At 32.5% G+C, this 16,907-nt stretch overlaps 3 protein-coding genes across 6 annotated transcripts; all 3 read right to left on the minus strand.

The window, feature by feature from the left end:
- Window positions 1-75: 75 nt before the first annotated feature.
- Window positions 76-4,501, minus strand: LOC122606975 (E3 ubiquitin-protein ligase MIEL1-like). Of its 4 annotated transcripts, XM_043779887.1 has the most exons (13): window positions 4,323-4,501; window positions 4,152-4,239; window positions 3,464-3,520; window positions 3,333-3,365; window positions 3,152-3,229; window positions 3,010-3,053; window positions 2,882-2,922; window positions 2,030-2,112; window positions 1,851-1,942; window positions 1,688-1,757; window positions 1,457-1,495; window positions 636-686; window positions 76-527 (listed from the first exon to the last, which is right to left on the minus strand). In XM_043779887.1, exons 1-12 carry the CDS (start codon window positions 4,409-4,411, stop codon window positions 681-683), a joined length of 720 nt encoding a protein of 239 aa, XP_043635822.1. In that variant the 5' UTR covers window positions 4,412-4,501; the 3' UTR covers window positions 76-527; window positions 636-680. The 4 variants fall into 4 exon arrangements, with proteins under 4 accessions (XP_043635822.1, XP_043635823.1, XP_043635820.1 ...); XM_043779888.1 differs by lacking the exon at window positions 1,457-1,495; XM_043779885.1 differs by lacking the exon at window positions 636-686.
- A 429-nt stretch (window positions 4,502-4,930) lies between these two features.
- Window positions 4,931-8,971, minus strand: LOC122607834 (membrane-anchored ubiquitin-fold protein 3-like). The gene is made up of 4 exons (XM_043780889.1): window positions 8,787-8,971; window positions 7,050-7,276; window positions 5,891-6,061; window positions 4,931-5,307 (listed from the first exon to the last, which is right to left on the minus strand). The coding sequence occupies exons 2-4, from the start codon at window positions 7,180-7,182 to the stop codon at window positions 5,252-5,254; spliced, it is 360 nt and encodes a 119-aa protein (XP_043636824.1). The 5' UTR covers window positions 7,183-7,276; window positions 8,787-8,971; the 3' UTR covers window positions 4,931-5,251.
- A 4,671-nt stretch (window positions 8,972-13,642) lies between these two features.
- Window positions 13,643-14,353, minus strand: LOC122609425 (NDR1/HIN1-like protein 3). The gene has a single exon (XM_043782469.1). It carries the CDS (start codon window positions 14,351-14,353, stop codon window positions 13,643-13,645), a length of 711 nt encoding a protein of 236 aa, XP_043638404.1.
- Between the last annotated feature and the right edge of the window lie 2,554 nt (window positions 14,354-16,907).

A 16,907-nucleotide genomic window follows, 5' to 3' on the forward strand; every position in this document is an offset into this window, starting at 1 on the left:
TCAATTAATTTGTGGTTCATGTGGGTCAAAGTTCAATCCGTCTATGTTACAATGTGATTTTGTGACAGGTCAGAATCAATACATAAACTGTTGCAAGTTAACCACACAGTTTTCAAGTTGGTTATCAAGGATGAGATGAAATGAGTCAATGACAAGAAAATAAATCCACATTTCAAACCTCTATTGATTGTAAAGATCGGACACTACAATTACAAGAAAACATTCTTTCAAGTGTCTCCCGAGATATAAGAGTGTATGAGTCAATTCACCGCTTCAAGAAAACCTTGCCTGATAGACGGATGTTGGTAAAATTGTAGGAGGAAATTCACTCCTCAAGGTAGCATGCAAACTTCATGAATTATGCTATCAAATTGACTTGTTAACATCTAGCAAGAAATCTGTCTCTATTATGAGTCAGTTGTTCCAATCCTCCGGGTGTTGTAAGAGTTGCAATGACTGCACTTGTGACCAAAAATGTGAAAGGGTACTTTGCTAGTATTGTTACAGTCATTGCACAAGATAGAAACCTATAATCGGAGCACAAATTAGTTACCCAGCTCAGAATCACTTAATTCTAATATAATACAGATCCTGATAAAATAAAACACACGTCGATATCAAACAATCTGAGCTACCTTTTCTGGTGGAGATGAATGCTTAAAATCAGCATGACCTAACAATTACCGCTGTTCAATATGATGAAGAAGATCAACAACACGAAGGGAGGGAGGGGGGGGGGGGGGGTCTAAGATATGGTCAAAGGCATACTTGTAGGGGCCGGACTAGGTGTCTTTGGTATGTGAGTGATTACCTCGAAAAGTAGAGGCGGTTGCATATGGGCATGTCAGACAAAAGGAGTGATGGGTCAAAAAGATTTTGATCGGGTTGAATTAACCAGAAAAGCTTTTTGTCCAGTGTTTTAATTTTCAAAATAATGTGTGCCAGTCTGATGACAAGAAAATTATTTCTCAACAGAAGTTAATATATGACTTGGAAGGCATTATGCATTACATAACACGGAGCATTCAACTCGTTTCCTTCTAAGCCTTTTTTTTTCTCACGTATAGACCTGTTTCAGATAAAACAAAACCTAAATTGACCCATTCATAAGTAATTCGGTCCAAACTTGCCACCTCTACTCAAGAATGATTGCCACAACCTCTATTTCATCCAACCAACTTCTCTTTTTTAAAATAGGGTTGATTACGACCAGTATTTTACAAGGCTAATAATATGCTCAATCTGATGTCGGGCAGGCCGCAATGACTCGCATTTAACTTTAGATTCTTATGTGACAAAGGTACTATCTCAAAATTGCAACATCCTAGAATGTAACTTAATCAGGGTGGCATGTCATTCCATAACCAATTAAACCAGATACGTCACCAAAGATAGAATGGAAGTGCCATAAAACCAAAAGGGCAGCCAGGTAAACATTAAACTGTAAAGGACTTACCTCATATCGGTATTCTACAGGCATGGCACTAGCTTCAATCTATCAAATTACGAATTTAAATTAATAATTAGGCACACACCAATAACGAGGTATATCATAAAAGTGTACGCCTTCAAAAAAGGAATTTCCTAAACGACGTGCATTGACTGACTGAAATTGTTTAGAAGAATACAAGTGATTTGCATTTGCTTTTGATAAAACTTTCCAACTAGGGCATAAGCAATTATATACCTCCTCGTCTATTCGTCTCCAGGTTGCGGACATATCACCCATCGACTTTGAGCAAATAGGACAACGGTATCTGCAAGGCACATCCAGTTCATTCATAAACTACAACTTGAAAATAATCTAAAAAACCAAACTTCATAAAAGCTTAAAAAGATAATGAACTAACTGATTCTGATTGATCATCTCATCCGCGCATTCCACATGCATAGTGTGTCCACATTTCATAATTGAAACGCTCTTTATTGAGTCAAAAAGAAACTACAATAAAAGAATTCTTGTTTATATCAAAGTCAAGATAGATATCTATACACAGGATAACATACAATGATATGTGGATCAGCATACCTCGTAACATATAGGGCAATGGTGTTTCATAGAATTCTCCACACATGCATGATTATCAAGCAACTTTATATCATAGCATGATCCTGTGTGCAAAGAAGATAGTCAAGATGCAATTTCATGATCAGAGCCACAACAATTATAAACAGAGCAATGTAGTACATGATATAGAGTCCACAAACATCAACTAACTTGGATAAGACTAACGGTTAACCACGCATAGCGACCGCGGTGACAATAGTTTGCGTGTGTGTGCACCTGCAGATGGTGTTTCTTGGATGATTGAGGAGAATGATGAGGGGTAAGAGGATTGAAGGGAATGGAAAGATCAAAGGGTAAAGTAGGAGAGAAATGAATTGAAAGTGTTTTTGTGTTTAAAAGTAGTGGTCTAGATCAACTTTAGAAAGCCGATAGTTGAGATCAAATCTTCACATAAAATTAAGGGATTTTAAGAAGTGGTAGATATGCTTTACAATATATTACAGATATATCAGGTAATAATATGACTTAAAATGAGGTGTTCTAAAGTTCTAAATTAGGCCAAATTCAACTGTTACTGTGCTTCAAAAGGTAACAAGATTACAAGAGCAACAAGATTAACAAACAAACTTGATCATGGACATGCGGGTGTGCGTTGCATAAGTTTCGATTTAGTGAGGTGCATTATGATTAACATAAGCATATTACGATAATTATTTTTATCACTTCAAATGGAGCATCCTAAAAGATACGAAGCGGCCCCTACTGCTAAGTGATTCTTGCTACACAATCTATTCTTACACTTCATAACGAGGTTTATTCCGAAACATAATATATAAAATTGATTTAGAAACTAGAAAAATACCACACACGTACCACACTTTTGGCAATGGAAGTAATTCTCTCTACCGCCAACTCTGTAACAATTTCGACTCCATCATCAGTAAATTCAAATAAAAAGAATACATAATTTCACATAAAACGTTACTTTTCTTAGTACTAACCTACAAATTCCACAGTCATCACAATGGAACTGTTGCTTTGAAATCTGAATTTAAAAAGAAACACATCTGAAGTTAGAAATTATCTCAATAACACTACAAAATAGAAGAAGATAATAAATATAGCCAAATAGAAAGTGTTTACATCATCGTCGTAAAACTTGCAAATTCCACAGAAGTATTCCCCCATTTTCACGCCGCAGTTGGTACATATCTGAGCAACCTGTTATTATAACATCAGCAATAATTATTACCTTAGAAGCTTAAGTTAAATACTTCATATAAGATGATTGAAAACAATGTTTCACAAACTTTAGAAAACAAACCTCCTGTTCAGTACTGCAAATATCACAGATAACCTAAATGCATCAAAGCATAAATTGATTACATATCAACTCGAAAACAAACCTAAATCCAATATAAACATAGTAACTTTACATGATATAAAAAACTGTACTTGTTTAATGTCTTGACGGACAACTTCATGACGTTCCTTAGGGTCAGTCAATGCACCCTGTACACAACATAAAATCCAATAAACATCGATCAGCATCAAATTCTGAAAAAACAATATTTTTATTTTCACGTCAATCTAGGATACCTACGTTTGTAAACTTTCCTTTTATATGACTCAAATTCGAAAAATTAGTGTTAAAAAGTGTCACACTCCATTACATGAACACGGCCATATAGAATCAAAAATTTAAACTAGAAGCAAAAACAGTCGAGAACTACATAACTATATGTTAATTCACATGCGAAAATACGCACAGGTTCAAACGAGAAGCAAAAAAGAAAAATGAAAAGAAGTTGAAAACATGTTAAAGCACGTTTTCAACTACTTTTTCTTTTGTTTGCTTCTCGTTTGAAAGAGTACATATTTTTGCACGTGAACTAACACATACTTATGTAGTTTTCGCAGTCTCTCGGCCTTTTTTTTAAAAAAATTTCTACGCGTCGTTCGCAACTAGTTTATCGGAACATTAATCTATACAAACAAATAAATACATGTAAATAAATTTCTATAGAAAGAAAAAAAAAAAACGTTTAATTCCGAAAACCTAAACCGGTCCGCCTAGAGGTAGAAATAATGTTAATTAATTAATTACAGTAATTATAAAGTGAGTTAGAAAATAGGGAAAAACCGTGAAGTCATTATGACAGTGACGGCAGAAAAATATCTGGTTACAACAAGGTGCACGGATTTTGCATCTTCTTCGGTAATGTTCACACCTATAAATATACATTCAAATTCAATCATATATATAATAGTGAGAAAATAATAAAGAGACAATGGATATGAATAATTAAAGTACCCTCGAAGGAGTTTGCCGAAATCAAGAGGATCAGTTTTATCGAGAAATGAAGGACAGGTATCAGAATCCCTAATATTTTCCGCCGCCATGAATTTTTTTTTTTAATAAAAAAATAAATTATTTTAGGCTTACTATTTGGATTCCAAGAAAGAGTATAAGTTTTGAGAGAGATTGGTTTTTGCCCTAATCTACCGTTAAAAAAAGTTGCGCACCCGCATCAGGTGCACAGGTGATATTATCAAGTTGCATTAGAAACAAAAAAAAGTAAATAAATACAAACTTACTGGAAAAGTTGGGTATGGTAATTAAAAAAAAGTCCTTCAATCCCATTTTAGTTATCATATTGACCAACTTTGATCGTAAATAACTTTGTTTGTGTCATGTAACACTTAATATATAAAATATATGAATGAATTAGGTTTTTAATGTACTTTTCCTCCATATAAGTTTCATCAACTAACATATAGTATAAACAAAGTTATTTACGGTCAAAATTTCATAAGCTACTGCTATTTTACCCAATTGAATCATTGGAGATACAATCAACCAAGATCGGCTAGTTTAACAATCAACAGTCCGATTCAAGTTTACAAAGACACCAGGTCAGGTTTAGTATCTCCAAATGAATTCAAATTCATTATAAAACAATGAAAATGTAAACTCCTTAAAACAAACTTTTGCTCTACATGCTTTGGGTTAGTAAGCTTTGGCCTAAAGTTGGTCCAATCTTACACACTTCATAAATAACCCATCCCAAAGGGATTTCAATATACAAGAAAAAGATAAACCCATTACAACAAGAGCAACATTATGTAGTACTAAGAAAACCACTCGAATCCCGACATCATTCAAGATCCCAACTCAAATGTCATGCCACTTCCAAATATCTGCAACTTCATATAATCACACAGCCGAGCCCACTCACAGATCTATAGAATTGTGCATCCACAAGAATTCAATTTTCCTGTATCATCTTGTTTTTTGGCTGCATTGCATAAACAATGTATTTCAATACATAATAGATTCCTCTCCCATCACTGTTTTATTTAAAAATATCGAGCAGAAATAAGCTATTAATATTACTCCGAAATACACAACCTCAAGTCAGCTCATGAAAAATATAAAGCAGTTATCTGACCAGGTTTACATTGTCATTCAGCGTAGCTCGAACCAAAAGTGCAAAACAGAATTTAAACATCAAATTAGTGGTAGAACAACAGGCGGGTTGGGTGAGAGCGGTAATGGCTCAAATGGGCCATGTCGATCATCAACACTACTTATTTGTCCATTTAGGTTGAGCTTTATAAACAATTAACCCCTTCGACTTGTTTCCGTTTTAGTATGAATTCCAGTAAATAAATCATCCATTTGTAGGTAAACGGGTCAAAAATACTGTGCCTCTAAGCATCATGAACAAAGCTCGAGAAATTATGGGTTATAACTTAAAAAAGTAAGATGCGTGTCATATATGCTTTAGCTATATAGAATACAAGGTCGTTGCTTTTTGACAAACTTTCATGTTTCAGTTTGAAGAAAAAAAATAACATGAAAGAGTGGTATAGACTCACCTGAGTTCTTTTTGGCTATAACGGGTTGAATAACAACATGCATAGTGATCACTCCTCCTGCAAAGGCACCATCACGTACCCCGGATTCTGATAGTGTCTTATTGTTCTCCAAAACTTTACCCAAATGTATAAGCTTTATGTCGTTCGAAGTTTTGGGTACCATAGATTTACCTATCAGAAATGCAGAAATGAATTTTAGTCTTTTAGGTTATAGTGAAGAGCTTTCACAGGTAAATACAACAATCAAGAAGCAAACATAGACATACATATGGCAAACCTAAGCAATTAATACAACTATATAAAACCAAGTAAAACTAGATAAGATCCATAGTCAAAAAAGCATCACACAAGCAAAACAAGTGGCCCCACTGGGGGAACTTTTGGGATAAGGAGGTCTTGGGTTCAATCCATGGCGCCAGCAGTCCAATGTGCCCCACTGTGCAAGGGGAGTTGCCAAGAGCTATTCCTTTTGGCGTGGACAACGGCTGGTGCCAGAAAGGCACCCGGGGTCAAGGATGCCCCTGCCAATTTACACCTTTTAGGGAGATAATATACGAGAAAGGCTAATTTATATCTTTGTACCAGTAAATTCAAAATAATGCATCATAAGTCTGTAACATAAGACAAAATAAAGCACACCATTATCCAATGCAATCTACTAAGGCAGGCCATACACAAGTCTTACGATCTGCCGAGACAGTTATTGGTTATAAAGATAGCTGCTAATCTAGTGGTCTACACGGAGTTAAAAGTCAATAATAATATCGGTCTGTGATGCAAGCAATCTTGTACAAACCAGAAACATTATCATGGAAAGGGCATAAGCATAAAAAGAAAACAGATCTGTTCTTACTAGTCTACAAACAGGGATACCTTGGTGTATCACAATTTGTTAAAGATACAAACTGTTTCATCATCAAAACAAAATTACAAGCATAAGTAGCATCAAAGAGAATTCACATTATATTAAACTAAATAATGTTGAGGAGAACAGGCTATACAGAATACGACTTACTATGCACTATTACAAGTAATCCACATACACTGGCTCACTACGGCCACCCAACACAATTTTTTATGTCAACCAAAACTTAAAAGAAGAAATAAAAACAAGCATGTATCAGTATTCATGAAAATAGCAGATAAAGTTATCGCAAACCTTGAGGCCACTCAGAGACAAGCTTTTGCTTAAGAGAAAGTATAGTACTTGATGACACATAGCTGCAATGACATATATCTGTTCCATCGTATATTCTGAATTTGAGTTCAATATACTCACTGCCATCCGCCATTATATATACCTTTTTCTTCCGAACCAAAACTCAGGATCGACTGCAACTCCTCAACAAAGATACCAAACACGAGTGTATGTCTCTACCAATTCACCTGCATAAAATTCTTACTGTTAACAACCGAAGCATACTTTTAAAAACCCATTTTTAACAATCAAACTGCATATAGTTATAAAATACATATAAAAACGGTCAATTATAGTAAGAAAACAAGCTATAACCTTGTTCAGATAAGGAAAACAAACTATTACTGACATAGAGCATATGCATAGCATGTTATCAAGTAGGATGTCATTTTCTTTTTCTTCTCTCTCCTCATCCTATGATTGTGAGTATGAGGTGTTCTGCTTGTAAGTACAAAGAAACCTTTTACAGCCACGACCCACATATCTTTCGTAATGAAAAGGTGTTTCGATGTGCATATTAAAAGTGATCATGTCAAATAAAAATGATATCATGGCTGCTTAATCAGCTAAGCTTGTACACTAAAACAAGTGTATACAAGTAACAAGTAAGTTTGCTTACTATCGGTAATCAATTACGCTGCAGATAGTATATACTAGTTCACACACAAAATATAACATTGTAGTACTGTATATACTATTATCACAAGTTCCAACCAGGTTGGGATCTTCCTAAGTCAAATTTCCTCATATTGGTGTAATGTTGCAATAATTCTGAAACTTTAAACATGATAAAGGGTCCACCATCAGCTAGAATAAAGAACCCGCGAATCTTTTTTCTCTCAGAGCATGCGGTAAACCCCCCTTTCACTCAACAGTCAAACCAAGCTTTCTGGCCCTGTTGGTCATCGCTCACTCATCACACCATTTTTGCGACCCCCTTATCACATCATAATTACCCAAAACACCTAAAACTTCATAAAAAACAATGACGAGTATGAGGGCTCCATCTTCCCTCTCCTTTTCTTCAACACGAAAGGCATCACTTTCCCTTTTCCTCAACCGCCGTGGTCGCTTCCCTCTCCTTTCCCACAAGTGCTCCTCACCTCACTCTCTCTCTCTCTCTCTTCCCTCTCCCAATACCGTATCCTCTCACGGCTTCTTAACTTGATACAACGAGACTAAAAACTTGATAGTATCTCATATCGTTACAAAAGTCGCAACATAAGGTTGCCAAGTGGTTTTTTAAAGATTCAATCTTCTTACCAGACTTAAAACTTAGCATCAAACTTTCAAATGTTACCACTTTTTAATATATCACGGGGCACGATACCAGTTTCCATGACATGAAAACTTTCATGTCGGCGGAAAAATAAAAAATGCCAACAAAATGTCACTAAACACATACACACATTAATATATACATACATACATACTACACACACACACACACTAATATATACATACAATATAATGAATGAAATGTTTGGTATACCATATAATAGCTACATGTGACAAGTTTCAGAACACATCAAAAGAAAAAAAAAAGGGCACACACACACACACAAACATACAATTTTAAACATAAACATGTAAAAAATCTGCATTAAAAATTCTTTAGCTAACAAAATTAACAAATTATTAGGGCTAATAGTGGAAATTAGGAGGGGAAAATATACAAAGAAAAAAGAGGGAATTAACCTGATTGAGATGCCATTTACGAACCAATAATAAAGTAATTAAATTGGTTGATTTAATAATTTCAATTTTGATGGAATTTAAAGCACAGAGAAATGGTGAAAAATTCTTTTTTCTGGATTTGGGATTTTTTGTTTTTTCTTGTTCTTTCTGTTAGTTAAAGCGTTTTCTGGGTATCACTTTCTAACCGAAAGTTTGATTCTTTAAAAAGTTTTTTAATGTAACAAGTTAAAATGGCGATTAAGACAAACGAATAGTCCCGTTTACAAATATTATTTCTTAAATAATTATAGATTTGACAGTATATGTTATTTTTTAAGATAAATACTTTCTTTCGTTTTATATCAGAGGTTTAATTTTGGCTTTTCAAATTTTATTTTATTTTAGTTTTTTTAATTTTGAAATTATTTATGATACATGTAGTACTTGATCAAAAGTTATATCAAAGAAATTTATATATAAAATTATCAACACGATATTGGCGTAATGCGGCGGTGGTTGTGGCGGCAACGGTGTAGTGGGGGACTGTTGGTGGTGGAGGCGGCGTCGAGTGGTGTAGATAATTAATGTAAAAAGTTAATGAAGATATTTTAGATAAATAACTGATATTGTAATTTAATCATTAATAATATTTTAAATAATTCTTCCATAACTTTTAAAGAAAATGTTGTTTTATTTATTAAATATTATAAAAGGATATATGGATTAGGTTTATAAGGAAATTAAGATTAAAAAATAAGAGTATTTAGGTACTTAAAATGATGAATTTCCTAAAATAAGATAGGTTAATAGATTTTATAAGTGGTTATAGATATTCGTATATATATTTTATATGATATGAAGTGTTATATAATATAAGCAAAAGTTTTTATGGTTAATGTTGACAAGACTTGACAAGTCAAAATTAAAAATTTAATATAAGACATGAGGAATATTTTTTTTGAGATGACATAACTAATAAAAAATACATAATATTATTTCCGGCGATAAATTAAAGTTCATGTAAAACTTTTAAAAATCACAAAAATTACAACTATTTTCGTGAATTAGTAGAATGGGGTTTTCTATTTTTTGAAGTCTATTACTGTATTAGTTATGGGGAATGATAAACCACAACAAATTTTAGACATGCTTTACGCAATTATATACTATGCAGTAAAATATACATATTTATTGTAAATGGCTAACCATACTGTAGTAGATTTATCACTCTCCATTTATTATATACGTCTCCAAGATTTCCTTAGAAACAAAACATAAAATAAACCACTAATTTATTAACATAATCACGAGATCATCATCTTCTTCTCCTCGTCACGCACCATGCTAATAATCATAACTCATAAGCCGTGTAAACACACTGAGTTCTCTCAAATTTGACAAATAATGGAACCTTACTACCTATTATCGGGACCTTTAAATGACATACAACTTTAGAGTTAAATAGAAACGTATCCCATGACAAAGTTGATAACCTCATCTTAAGCCAAAACTTCAAATCAATTTCATAAACACCTTCCTTGCTGTCGGATTCATACAACACTTTCTCGTCACCGTTATCAATTACCAATAATCGTTCGCCTATAAAAAATGCATTCACATCATTATTCTTAGGGTTATTTACTGAAATGGTACCTGGACTATTCATCATATTACTGATTTCATACCTATAACTTTAAAATTACTCTCATCATACCCCAACTTATCAATTTTCCACTCGGACGATACCTGACTTGACGGGCGTCTGTTTGGCCGTTAAATTGGGGTATGACTACCGTAAATTTTAAAGTTTTAGGTATGAAACCAGTAATATGGTGGATAGTCCAGATATCATTTATGTAATTAACCATTATTATTATTATTATTATTATTATTATTATTATTATTATTATTATTATTATTATTATTATTATTATTATTATTATTATAGTTGTTGTTGTTGTTTTTTTAATTACACAAAGTACATTGGTATATTTTTGTAAATATTTATATTTATTTTATAAAAAAAACTTTATTTTTATAAAAAAAATTATTGTAAATATTTATTTATTTTTATTAAAAACTATTAATATATCAAATACTATTATTTATAAAAAAATTTTTAATAAAATAATATTTTATTTTATAAAGATCATTTTTAGTACAAAGTTTTTATTTTTATAAAAAAAAAAATTTCAATTTTTTTTTAAAGGGGTAAACCGGAAAAAATATCATAATTTCTTGTATTGTATTAGTACCTGTACAACTACTATGTAAAGTTTGAATCAGCTCAAAACAGATTTAATCAACTCCATGTGATGGTATCTATTCAAGACTTAAAAGTACATTTATCAATGTTTTACATGAAATTAATGTACTGCTTCCGATTTACTTATTTTCTATATATAAAAAATAAATAAATATGAAATAAATAAAATCATCATGGATCTATAATTTGATAGATTAATAGTTTTTAATAAAAAATAAATATTTACAATAGTTTTTTTTTATAAAAATAAAGTATTCTTTTATAAGATAAAAGTAAATATTTACAAAAAAATATCAATGTACTTTTTAAAATTATTTATTTCTAAATAATACTTTGTGTAATTAAAAAAAAAAACAACAACAACCATGATAATAATAATAACAATAATAATAATAATAGTAATAATAATAATAATAGTAAAAACATCACTTCCATTAGAAATTAATAGGATTTACAAGAAATTATGGTAATAATAATAATAATAATAATAATAATAATAATAATAATAACATAAATGACACATGGACTATCCACTATGTTACTGGTTTCATACCTAAAACTTTAAAATTTACGGTAGTCATACCCCAACTTAACGGTCAAACTGACGCCCGTCAGGTCAGGTATCGTCTGTGTGGAGAATTGATAAGTTGGGGTATGATGAGAGTAATTTTAAAGTTATAGGTATGAAATCAGTAATATGGTGAATTGTCCAGGTACCATTTCAATAAATAACCCTTATTCTTATTATGCCCTACATAAAAGCCTTGGACATGTTTTGTCATCAATCTTTGCCCATGATACATTACGTTGGCTTTAATTTTATCGTAACGTATTCCAATGTTGCCATTTGGGTTTCCGTATGTCATGTTAATTTTAAGATTGTAGTACAAAGTGTTGTTTGTAGGGGAGAGTTCGAATTGAGTGAGAGTCACGTCGTCCACGTGGAATTTGGGGTCGTTTGATAATAATATGAGGATCTCAAAGATAGTAAGTTTGATTAGTAACAAAATAAGAAGCGGCGCGACTACAAAAAAAATGATAGCTATTATAACCGTGCAACAATCAACTTTGGTTTTTTGTTGTTTGGGATCATGATTATCATCCTTTTTTTGTGGTATGGGATGGTACTTTGGTAGATCATTTGCTGGCAAGAGTGACATCATTATCGAAATAGGGAGGAAGGTGCTGAGAACTTTAATGCGTAGACGGAATATATAATGCGTGAACAAATGATGGTGTTTATAAAGTTAATTAAATTGTTGTATCATAATAACCCTAATGGGCTTTATCTTTGTTTGTTTCTTACTTTCTTTGTTCTGTATATCTTAAAAGGCAATTATTTTCAAGTCAACCATATATATCAAGAAGATTGGCCGAATGATAGGTGTTTTTTAAAAGTGTACAATATATTTGAAATCTAGGTTTGAATGGAAATGTTTTAACTAGATTTAGTTATGTATAAATTACAAATTTTATTGATATTTTTAAAATTTAAATAAAATATTGTTAAAAAAAATGATAAATCATGTATTTTTTTCGAATATTCAACTGGTTTAGTTTTGCACGTACCATAGACAATGAGATATTGATTATGAGCCGTTACAAGTATTCGGAGGGAAAAACCTCAAGTTTTGTCATCCGTAAGGATCGAACTCAAGTTTTAAGGAGGGTGTGCCTGAAATTAAGTAATTATCTATGAACTGACAAGGACTTCGAGATTTTGAAATCTAGATTGAAATTTTTGTATGAAAAAATGCTCGTGGACCTAATTATAAATAGATAAAAACAACAGATGAATCGAGAACCAAACGGATGCTAAGCAGTGTCGTTAAGTCCAAACTTGCTACTAAAATATGAACTTAACTCGAAGCAATTCTTTTTTTAATGGTTGAGTTAGTAAATCTTGTTACTTACAAACTCAAATTTCATAAATTTTAGCTAGATTACGAAGTAGCATTGATAAGATGAGATCAAAAGTAAAACAAGTAAAATCGTTTATCGAATTGAAGCAATATAGAATAACTAACCGTCGGCAACGGTAAAGCGGGTTAGGTTTGGTAGGTTTCCCCTTATTAATCGTCGTGTCTTCAGACAGATTACTAGAGAGTTTTCCTCAAATGGGTTATTTGAAATAGACATTTCTGTTTGGAGCAAACTCTCTAACACAAACCCGGTTAAGACAATGTATGCTAGACCTCCTGACGAAGTTTCTAACGTAGCAAACAAAAAAAAAATATAGCAAATCACATCCTAGATTTTTTTTTTCCATGAACCAAGAACTAAAACAATCATTGTGTTTAATTATGTCTCACAGATTTCCTTAAACCACTAATTAAAAATATGGAGTAATTATTAGTTATAGCAAATCGAATCCGATCGAGAAAATAATAACATACATAACAAATCATTGCGTTTTATGTCTCCAAAATTTCCTTAAAACAAAACAAAAAATAAACCACGTACTAATTAAAAACATCGATCATATCTTCATCTTCTAGCTCCTTATCACCTTGCTAATAATCATAAGCCTTGTCAACACAAAAACTAGCTAGCAAATAACCCCAAAACTATATATTAACCCAAAGTCAATATTTAATATATTTATTGTTTTCTAATAATAGAGACTAACTTTCTGCCACTCCTTATAAACACAATAAGTTCTCTCAAATTCAACAAATGGAACCTTATTTTGAGAGCTTATTAATGGGACTTTCAAGTGACATGCAACTTTAGATTCAAGATAACCCGGACCCAATTCCCATGAAAAATCTGTTAATTTGCTCTTAAACCTCAACTTCAAATCAATTTCATAAACACCATCCTTACTTTCGGATTCATACAACTCTTTCTCATCACCATTATCCAATACCAATAGTTGTTGGCCTTTAAATAATACATTCACATTATTGTTCTTTTTTTGATCTAAATAAAACCCTTGGACATGTTTTGTCATCAATCTTTGCCCATGATACATTACATTTGCTCGAATTTTATCGTAATGTATTCCATCCTTGCTATCAGGAAACGTTATATTAACGGCAAGGTTGTAGTACAAAGTGTTGTTTGTAGGGGAGAGTTCGAATTGAGTGAGAGTCACGTCATCCACGTGATATTTGGGGTTTCTTGAGAAAGCTACGAGAATCCCAGCTATGATAGCGAGCAACATAGCAAGTAGTAGAGGAAAAATCACCATGAACTTACGCGCGCGTTTGCTGGTTTCATCGTCGGTTTTTTGTTGTTGTCTGGGATCATGATGATCATCCGTTTTTTGTGGTAAGGGATGGTACTTTGGTTGATCATCACTTTCTGCCAAGACTGTCATTATTATTTATTAACGGAAAATATGTTGACGTTTAGAGGGAGGTTAGAATTTTAATATTGCATATGTAGATGAATTATATAAATGTTGATGCTTATAAACTTAAATTGTTGTGCTTATCATCATGTCGATCATAGTAACCCTAATGGGCTTTATCTTGTTTGTTTGTTGGATAGTTAGTTGTAATTTTTAAAAGGCATTTATTTTTAAGTCAACCATTAATTAATATCCAAGATTGGGCCAAGTGATAATAAAGTGTTTTAAAATTCTACAATAAATTGGCGGAAATTAAGGTTCTTATCAGCCTATCAGGGATACAAAATTGTGCCTTTGGATATTTTTAGTTGGGTTCCATTTACGCTTACTTTTCGCGTCAAACTTTGGAAATTAATGTAACAAAGTCATGAATGTTTTGTTTTTATTTAACTTATCGGATTCCCGCACAATTCGTTAATAATAATAGTGGTAGCGGCATCAGTGATAACGGTGATATGGTGGTGGTACGTAGTAACGAGCGGTGTAGGTTGTTGATTTAAAGGTTATTGATCACATGTTAACTTTGACGGGTAAACGATTTCAAAGTTATTTTAATTTTCATTTTTACATTAATTGAAATGACATAATTTTTCTAGCTTAGTGGCTTGAATAGAGATGGTCTAATTAGGTCATTAGGGTAGTTCTATGATAATTTCCAACCGTCTTTTTTTGGTTATGCTTTGGTACATTAATCGAGTTTGGTTCATATATAGAATAACCTAACGTTGATACCTTGGAGATCGCCTCAACTTGGAGCGATTATATTAAGAACAACATAAGTTCGATTTCCTTAAGGTCTTAGGTCTTAGGCTTGTGAGCCTCACGAGCTAAGTATTTTGAAACTTGAACTAGACTCGAGACATTACTTGTACAACCATTCTTCAAGGCTACCATCATTTATCACCAACCTCGAAATGATAAATTGTGCGAATGAGGACGTATATGATAAATCACGCTAGTTATGATATTCTAAAGTTTAAGGAGAGTGTGCATGAAACTAATTAACTATGGATGGGTAAGGACTTAGAGACTTTTATGTTTTAGTTGAAATTCTTGAGTGGAAAAAATAAGAAGCTACTAGCTAGGATTAAGTAAAAATGTATAAACAACACATAATTCGGGAGCTATACGGTGCCCAGCCAAGTAGTCGTTAAGTCCGAATTCGTCACTAGAAGATGAATTTTTATTTATTTATTTATTTATTGTTTTAACTCATCAAAAGCAATTTTTTTTTTTGAATGGTAGAGTAGCTAATTCTTGTTACTTACAATTTACAAACTCAAATAGTCAAATTTCAAATATTTGAGCTAGATTACGAAGTAGCATTGATAAGATGAGATCAAAATTAAAACAAGTAAACTCTTTTATCGAATTGAAGCAATATAAAATAAATAATAGCAAATCGCATCCTAGATAAAAAAAATCCTAACAATCATTGTGTAACACCTCAACAAGTTGGAATAATGAGGGTTACATACTAAGCACAACACGACATGTAAATTAAGTAAAGACAAGTCTAAATGCATTTAAAAGGATTGAAAATCCATACAATCATTAAATTTTAAATACCGGATCATACAAAAATGCATAAGGAGAACGCCCATCAAACGTTTACAAAATAATAGTCAAAAGATAGTAAATGATTCTAAGCATAACCCATGAGCGGGAACTATGAATCACGGATCCACGATAAAGTCCAAGTCCAATCCTAGTATGCAGGTAAATCAATCATCATCGAATACGTCTTTGGTTAACCTGTTCACCTGAAAAGTGTACTAAAACGTGTCAACATAAAGTTGGTCAGTTTGTAGGTTTAAACGTTAAAATCATAGTGTCGGGATAACAACCGTTAACGAGACACGAGGATTAGAATACCAATTCACGTTCCAAGGTAAATCCTAAAAGGTTTCACGTTATTACAAATCAACACATATCGGCACGACTTACATATATTTCAAAGGCGTGTTCATATCAGCATGACTTACATGTATTTCATATGCATGATCAACGACATGACTTACATATATTTCAAATGCATGATCAACGACATGTCTAACGTATATTTCAACAGCATGATCATAAGAAACATTCACGAATATGTTTACGGAAAACAAAGCATTTACGTTCACAAATCATCGTTTAATATCAAGTCATTTCAAATAAATCGCTAAGAAGTTTACATGAAACAAGTACACTTTCCACCCCAAATATAAGAGAAAAAGGGGCTACGAAACTCACTTTTCCCTTAAGCGTTTATAGTAGGTGACTAAACGGGTAAACGAGGAGCACAACAGTCACAAACCTATTATATCAACATTACATCATCACATTATAGCTTATGTTACAATATACGTCACCCTAGGCCATTCCAAGACACCCGTGGTCGGATGATGGATACACGATTGGAGAAACGAGGGAATCGGGAAGAATGGTGATGGGTTTTCATAAAAAGAATGAAACTAAGAGAAAATAGACTCCCATACGATTCTAACGATAGGTCATACACCTAAAACGGACTTAC

This window comes from Erigeron canadensis, chromosome 7, assembly GCF_010389155.1.
Source record: "Erigeron canadensis isolate Cc75 chromosome 7, C_canadensis_v1, whole genome shotgun sequence".
Taxonomy (NCBI): Eukaryota; Viridiplantae; Streptophyta; class Magnoliopsida; order Asterales; family Asteraceae; genus Erigeron; species Erigeron canadensis.

Bases quoted from the DNA above. Each gene is read 5' to 3' on its own strand.
- LOC122606975 (XM_043779885.1), bottom strand. From the start codon at position 4,411: ATGGCGGCGGAAAATATTAGGGATTCTGATACCTGTCCTTCATTTCTC. The intron at 3,054-3,151 runs GTAAACACTTTC...TTTTAAATTCAG, and splicing joins GCAAGTTTTACGACGATGAT to ATTTCAAAGCAACAGTTCCA. The intron at 528-1,456 runs GTAAGTCCTTTA...CTCCGATTATAG, and splicing joins CTGTAGAATACCGATATGAG to GTTTCTATCTTGTGCAATGA.
- LOC122607834 (XM_043780889.1), bottom strand. From the start codon at position 7,182: ATGGCGGATGGCAGTGAGTATATTGAACTCAAATTCAGAATATACGAT. The intron at 6,062-7,049 runs GTTTGCGATAAC...CATTTCTGATAG, and splicing joins TGTCTCTGAGTGGCCTCAAG to GTAAATCTATGGTACCCAAA. The intron at 5,308-5,890 runs GTGAGTCTATAC...TATGCAATGCAG, and splicing joins TATAGCCAAAAAGAACTCAG to CCAAAAAACAAGATGATACA.
- LOC122609425 (XM_043782469.1), bottom strand. From the start codon at position 14,353: ATGACAGTCTTGGCAGAAAGTGATGATCAACCAAAGTACCATCCCTTA.